The sequence below is a fragment of the Perca fluviatilis genome, chromosome 9, assembly GCF_010015445.1.
Source record: "Perca fluviatilis chromosome 9, GENO_Pfluv_1.0, whole genome shotgun sequence".
NCBI classification, from domain to species: domain Eukaryota; kingdom Metazoa; phylum Chordata; class Actinopteri; order Perciformes; family Percidae; genus Perca; species Perca fluviatilis.
This window is the reverse complement of record NC_053120.1, coordinates 3,438,666-3,446,165: the sequence shown is the minus strand read 5'-3', so window position 1 is coordinate 3,446,165 and position 7,500 is coordinate 3,438,666. Positions and strand designations below refer to the sequence as shown.

At 46.9% G+C, this 7,500-nt stretch overlaps 2 protein-coding genes across 2 annotated transcripts in view; one reads left to right on the top strand and one right to left on the bottom strand.

The window, feature by feature from the left end:
* LOC120565597 (zinc transporter 2-like) overlaps positions 1–7,500 on the bottom strand; it is a gene marked incomplete in the record, with an annotated part of 356,424 nt that overhangs the window by 127,984 nt on the left and 220,940 nt on the right.
* The window catches only part of nwd1 (NACHT and WD repeat domain containing 1), a 42,379-nt gene that overhangs the window by 24,733 nt on the left and 10,146 nt on the right, over positions 1–7,500 (top strand). Inside the window, exons 16-18 of the mRNA XM_039811501.1 lie at positions 1,822–2,021; positions 6,412–6,720; positions 7,199–7,289. Coding sequence (XP_039667435.1) covers positions 1,822–2,021; positions 6,412–6,720; positions 7,199–7,289 — 600 coding nt within the window. The remainder of the gene's footprint in view (positions 1–1,821; positions 2,022–6,411; positions 6,721–7,198; positions 7,290–7,500) is intronic.

The window sequence follows — 7,500 nt, the reverse complement described above, 5'->3', positions numbered from 1 at the left end:
AACAGCCACGGCCAGAAGCAGGAATTACTCCTAAATGGCTTTTGAGCAGTTGGGCGCCACAACCTCCTGGGCGCATCTCCTGACGCAACGATGTGTTTCAGGGAGTGTCCGAAATCTGGTTTGGTTGTTCCCTATAGTTCACTATTTAATAAACACTATGTAGGGAATAGGGAGGTATATCTGTCTGTCTGTCTGTATGTGTATGTCTGTGTCTGTCTGTATGTCTGTGTCAGTCTGTCTGTCTGTGTGTCTGTCTGTCTCTCTGTCTCTCTGTATGCCTGTGTCTGTCTGTCTGTCTCTCTGTATGTCTGTCTGTCTGTCTGTCTGTCTGTCTGTCTGTCTGTCTGTCTGTCTGTCTGTCTCTCTGTATGTCTCTCTGTATGTCTGTGTCTGTCTCTCTGTATGTCTGTGTCTGTCTGTCTGTATGTGTGTCTGTCTGTCTGTCTCTCTGTATGTCTCTGTATGTCTGTCTGTCTGTCTGTCTGTCTGTCTCTATTTATGTATGTCTGTCTGTATGTCTCTGTATGTCTGTGTCTGTCTGTCTGTCTCTCTGTATGTCTCTGTATGTCTGTCTGTCTGTCTGTCTCTCTATTTATGTATGTCTGTCTGTATGTCTCTGTATGTCTGTGTCTGTTTGTCTGTCTGTCTGTCTGTCTTTCTGTCTGTCTCTCTGTATGTCTGTGTCTGTCTGTGTCTCTTTGTCTGTCTGTCTGTCTGTCTGTCTCTATGTCTGTCTGTCTCTATGTCTGTGTCTGTCTGTCTGTATGTGTGTCTGTCTGTCTGTCTCTCTGTATGTCTCTGTATGTCTGTCTGTCTGTCTGTCTGTCTGTCTCTATTTATGTATGTCTGTCTGTATGTCTCTGTATGTCTGTGTCTGTCTGTCTGTCTCTCTGTATGTCTCTGTATGTCTGTCTGTCTGTCTGTCTCTCTATTTATGTATGTCTGTCTGTATGTCTCTGTATGTCTCTGTCTGTCTGTCTGTCTCTCTGTATGTCTGTCTGTCTGTCTGTCTGTCTGTCTGTCTCTCTGTATGTCTGTCTGTCTGTCTCTCTGTATGTCTGTGTCTGTCTGTCTGTATGTGTGTCTGTCTGTCTGTCTCTCTGTATGTCTCTGTATGTCTGTCTGTCTGTCTGTCTGTCACTATTTATGTATGTCTGTCTGTATGTCTCTGTATGTCTGTGTCTGTCTGTCTGTCTCTCTGTATGTCTCTGTATGTCTGTCTGTCTGTCTGTCTCTCTATTTATGTATGTCTGTCTGTATGTCTCTGTCTGTCTGTGTCTGTTTGTCTGTCTGTCTGTCTGTCTGTCTTTCTGTCTGTCTCTCTGTATGTCTGTGTCTGTCTGTGTCTCTTTGTCTGTCTGTCTGTCTGTCTCTATGTCTGTCTGTCTGTCTCTATGTCTGTCTGTATCTCTTTGTCTGTCTGTATGTCTGTCTGTCTGTTGATTCTAGGGAAAATCGAAATAGCCGACTTCCTGTTGGGTTTAGGGTTTGGCTCCAATGAGCTTTTTTGTGTGTCTTTACATGTTACATGTGTGTACCAGATTTCGTTAGTCTACGTTAAACATATTGCAGGGACTAAATTTTTCTAAGTTTTGTCGGGGGCGCTAGCGAGCCATTTGACTATTTACGAAACCATTAAAATATCTGATGCGACCGCCAATTTTGGTGGTATTTTGAGTATGTTATGCCCCTCAAAAAGGCAAATCATTGCACGTAATAATAAGTCGGCACTCGGGCTCTAAAAATGTTGATTCTAGGGAAAATCGATTTTAAATCCCCCAAAAAAAGATAGACACATGAATTGATTTAATTCGTGTGTAGGTGCGGTTTTGTCAGTCAAAGTGAGGGGCAGCCCCGCCCACTGCCTCTCATTGGCTGCTGACGGCTCTCTGAGGAGGTGGAGCCTGACGGATGGCCAACAGCTGCTCTGCATCCAGGAGGCCCTGCCTGTTGGCTCCGCCCCTTCCTCCGTACACCTCCACCTGTCCGATCAGCTGATCTTTGTTTACACCAGGACACAGGTAACCCTTCCTTCGTACACCTCCACCTGTCCGATCAGCTGATCTTTGTTTACACCAGGACACAGGTAACCCTTCCTCCGTACACCTCCACCTGTCCGATCAGCTGATCTTTGTTTACACCAGGACACAGGTAACCCTTCCTCCGTACACCTCCACCTGTCCGATCAGCTGATCTTTGTTTACACCAGGACACAGGTAACCCTTCCTCCGTTACACCTCCACCTGTCCGATCAGCTGATCTTTGTTTACACCAGGACACAGGTAACCCTTCCTCCGCATACCCTCCACCTGTCCGATCAGCTGATCTTTGTTTACACCAGGACACAGGTAACCCTTCCTCCGTACACCTCCACCTGTCCGATCAGCTGATCTTTGTTTACACCAGGACACAGGTAACCCTTCCTCCGTATAACCTCCACCTGTCCGATCAGCTGATCTTTGTTTACACCAGGACACAGGTAACCCTTCTCTCGTCTATACCTCCACCTGTCCGATCAGCTGATCTTTGTTTACACCAGGACACAGGTAACCCTTCCTCCATTAACTCCCACCTGTCCGATCAGCTGATCTTTGTTTACACCAGGACACAGGTAACCCTTCCTCCGCACACCTCCACCTGTCCGATCAGCTGATCTTTGTTTACACCAGGACACAGGTAACCCTTCCTCCCAACCTCCACCTGTCCATCAGCTGATCTTTGTTTAAAAAAAAAAAAACAAAAAAAAAAGTATCAGCTGATCTTTGTTTACACCAGGACACAGGTAACCCTTCCTCCGGCATACACCTCCACCTGTCCGATCAGCTGATCCTTTGTTTACACCAGGACACAGGTAACCCTTCCTCCATTACACCTCCACCTGTCCGATCAGCTGATCTTTGTTTACACCAGGACACAGGTAACCCTTCCTCCGTACACCTCCACCTGTCCGGACAGCTGATCTTTGTTTACACCAGGACACAGGTAACCCTTCCTCCGACACTCCACCTGTCCGATCAGCTGATCTTTGTTTACACCAGGACACAGGTAACCCTTCCTCCGTACACCTCCACCTGTCCGATCAGCTGATCTTTGTTTACACCAGGACACAGGTAACCCTTCCTCCGTACACCTCCACCTGTCCGATCAGCTGATCTTTGTTTACACCAGGACACAGGTAACCCTTCCTCCGTACACCTCCACCTGTCCGATCAGCTGATCTTTGTTTACACCAGGACACAGGTAACCCTTCCTCCGTACACCTCCACCTGTCCGATCAGCTGATCTTTGATTACACCAGGACACAGGTAACCCTTCCTCCGTACACCTCCACCTGTCTGATCAGCTGATCCTTGTTTACACCAGGACACAGGTAACCCTTTGGTAACCCTTCCTTTTACAGTCCCCTAATTACCAGGTATTTACACAGTAATAATATCACATGATTAGGTAACTACCACTGGTAATATGTAGGTCATATACAGGGGGGTTTGCCCGATGGCCCGGGGAAAGTAATCAAGTAAATATAACAATCTTCTTGCCCGTTGGGGCATCATCGTATCATGAACGTTCTCTCGCCCCCGTCGGAGAATGATGATTTGATTGTAGGGATGCACCGAATCCAAATTTTTGGTTGAGATTGTGCTGACTCCTCCTCCCATCCTCAGTCCATGAACCCAGTAAACACATGAAGGAAGTAAACAGGGACTGGCCTTCCTTTGCTGTACCTGAAGTTGCTGCATTCTGGCTGCTGTCTGGAGATTCCTTCGTGCACAACTCGTATTCTTTCAGATGTTTCAGACCAGATGTTGTAACAGCGGCCATGTTGTGTATAGTTTAGGGTCCTCGCCACCACCAGACCAATCAGCATTGAACAGATTGAACATGTAGCTGGACTTGAATGGCCTTCTTTTGACTGACAGTACTGCCAAACAGCAACTTTTTCTGCTCACCAGATCCATGTCCACTTTCTCACAGCCTACTGCATTGAACGCTCCACCTACGTAAACACCTTCCCGTAATCAACGGCGCCGTCACTACGGCGACCAGCGTATCACGCGCCGAGTGGAAGCGTAGGGTTCGCAAGGAAACAATTCTAACCCAACCCCGTCAAAAAGCCCAATATTTAGCCGAATCCTGGATTCGGTGCATCCCTAGTTTTCATCAACAAATTCAAGCAGTCAGGTGTCTCTGGATTCCCATTTTTTCTTGCATTTGCTCTTAAAAAAAGACACTTCCTGAATGTATTGGCGTCTGAACACAGCAGAGAAAAACTAAAAGCAGCGAATAGAAAATGAGCAAACAACATCGGTTAGGAAATAATAATGGATTACTGTCATTTGCAGTAGTACAGTAGTGGAGAAAATGTACTTACATTCCACCCAGTGGTGTAGTCTAGTTTTTTGTAGTGAGTATACTGTGATTTTTCCCTCCCAGCTTCATACTCGCCCATGTCCCAGAGCGACGCCCGATGTGTTTTTTGTATCGATACAAAAAACAGCCAGGTTCGAAAATCGTGACCTGTACACGTTGAACATTTGTGGCGTGTACACGAAATAAACGTTAAAATCGTGACCTGTACACGTTGAACATTTGTGGCGTGTACACGAAATAAACGTTAAAATCGTGACCTGTAAAAGTATCAATAGATCAAAATAACGTGACTATTTCAAGAACTGGCGTGAGACCAGATTGGTTGCACATTTGTACCGTTTGGTAGCCTGGTGAGAGTGTGGGGGTCTTGGGAAGGTTCATTGACAGCTCATTTCCAAAAGGGGCGTCACCAACGGATAGTCCTTCAACCAATCAGAGCACCGATGTGGGTGACGTAGCAGCGACAGCGGCATCAACTGCTGCTGAGCTTCAGGTGGCCGTCATGTTGAATGTAAACAAGAAGCTGCTCGCCGTTGTGATTGGTGTAGAGCCCGCCTCAGCGGTTGTGATTGGTGTAAAGCCCTCCTCAACGGTTGTGATTGGTGTAGAGCCCTCCTCAACGGTTGTGATTGGTGTAGAGCCCTCCTCAACGGTTGTGATTGGTGTAGAGCCCGCCTCAGCGGTTGTGATTGGTGTAAAGCCCTCCTCAACGGTTGTGATTGGTGTAGAGCCCTCCTCAACGGTTGTGATTGGTGTAGAGCCTGCCTCAACGGTTGTGATTGGTGTAAAGCCCTACTCAACGGTTGTGATTGGTGTAGAGCCCTCCTCAACGGTTGTGATTGGTGTAAAGCCCTCCTCAATGGTTGTGATTGGTGTAGAGCCCTCCTCAATGGTTGTGATTGGTGTAGAGCCCTCCTCAACGGTTGTGATTGGTGTAAAGCCCTCCTCAACGGTTGTGATTGGTGTAGAGCCCTCCTCAACGGTTGTGATTGGTGTAAAGCCCTCCTCAACGGTTGTGATTGGTGTAGAGCCCTCCTCAATGGTTGTGATTGGTGTAAAGCCCTCCTCAGCGGTTGTGATTGGTGTAAAGCCCTGCCAATGGTTGTGATTGGTGTAGAGCCCTCCTCAACGGTTGTGATTGGTGTAGAGCGCCTCAGCGGTTGTGATTGGTGTAAAGCCCTCCTCAACGGTTGTGATTGGTGTAGAGCCCGCTCAGCGGTTGTGATTGGTGTAAAGCCCTCCTCAACGGTTGTGATTGGTGTAGAGCCCTCCTCAACGGTTGTTGTGAACCTCAACGGTTGTTGTGTAAACTACCAACGGTTGTGATTGGTGTAGAGCCCTCCAACGGTTGTGATTGGTGTAAAGCCCTCCCAATGGTTGTGATTGGTGTAAAGCCCTCCTCAATGGTTGTGATTGGTGTAGAGCCCTCCTCAACGGTTGTGATTGGTGTAAAGCCCTCCTCAACGGTTGTGATTGGTTTGAGCCCCCCTCAACGGTTGTGATTGGTGTAAAGCCCTCCTCAACGGTTGTGATTGGTAACTCAATGTTGTGATTGGTGTAAAGCCTCCTCAGCGGTTGTGATTGGTAAAGCCCTCAATGGTTGTGATTGGTGTAGAGCCCGCCTCAACGGTTGTGATTGGTGTAAAGCCCCCTCAACAGTTGTGATTGTGTAAAAGAAAGATTGTGTAGACCCCTCAACAGTGTTGGTGTAATTCACAGTTGAAAGCAACGGTTGTGATTGGTGTAAAGCCCCCCAATTGATTGGTGTAAAGCCCAATGGTTGTGATTGGTGTAGAGCCCGCCTCAACGGGTTGTGATTGGTGTAAAGCCCGCCCTCAACTGTTGTGATTGGTGTAGAGCCCGCCTCAACGGTTGTGATTGGTGTAGAGCCCTCCTCAACGGTTGTGATTTGTACCTCGATTTTGGGGACATTGGAAATGGGCCAGACTGACTTGCAGAGCAAATCTCAAATTTGCCGGAAGTTCTTCAGGGTTTACCCAGGCTAACCGTTTGGATGACAGCTCGTTGTTGCTGTTGCAGGTAAAGGTGTGGAAGCTGGAGGGGGCGGAGCTCCTCAGCAGCAGCTGTAATGATGATGACGGTGATGCTGATGATGGTGATGAAGATGGTGATGAAGATGGCGGCTCAGTGGTTCTGGGAGTCCTGGGGGAATCTGTGGTTACTCTGTGTGCCTCTGGTCTGGTGAGGATCTCTCACCCTGGTGGCGAGGCTCCGACCGTGGAGACCCGGCAGGAGAACTCCCAGAGACGGCTGACCGTGGTTAGATCGGTGACGTTACCACGGCGACGGAAAGTCTTTGTGGTTTCCAAAGCAGGATTTCTCCATCAGGTCGGTTTGGTTGTTCTTTTTTATTTAAATTACTATTATAGAAGTTGTGTTGCTAAAAAGTTGATTTTGTGTGTTTCTGAGTGTGTGTGTCTGAGTGTGTCTGTCTGTGTGTGTGTGTTTGTGTGTGCGTGTGTCTGTGTGCTTGTCTGATTTTTTTTGTAAATAGAAAGACAGTAGTGCTCCATATATTCAAGACTGGACAGAAAATAGCTAAATTTGAAATAGTAATTGTCACAAATACAAATATATCTTCCTCCACAGCGCTACGGAGGAAGGTCTGTCTAGTCCACACAGCATTTAGTGCATAGTTTCTAGTCTGTGATTTAAAAACTCAGAGACATTATGATAGACTGTCCTTAAATGTGAGATGGTGCCACACTTTAGTCTTCACCACTCACTACAGTAACGTTATAATCTTCCAGAAGTATAATTAAACAACTGATGATGATGATGATGATATTTACCTTCCTGTCTGCAGATTTCCAAGACGGGCAAATGGACCGCCAACACGTTTCCTCTGGTTCCTTCTTTGCTTTCAGTCACTGAAGATGAAAAAATACTGTTAGCAGGTACGACTTGTTGATTTAACTCATGAACATGGACCACATTTTCCCACGTTTTTGTGTCTGAAATAACAATTAAAAAATTCTGTCACCGTCCACTAAACGTTCTGTTGTTGCCGCTGACAGACTCAGATTATTATTCTAAGTGTCTGACAACATTATGGGATGGATCCCTACAGAGATAGACCTTTTAGTTAAAGAGTAAGATCCTTTTAGT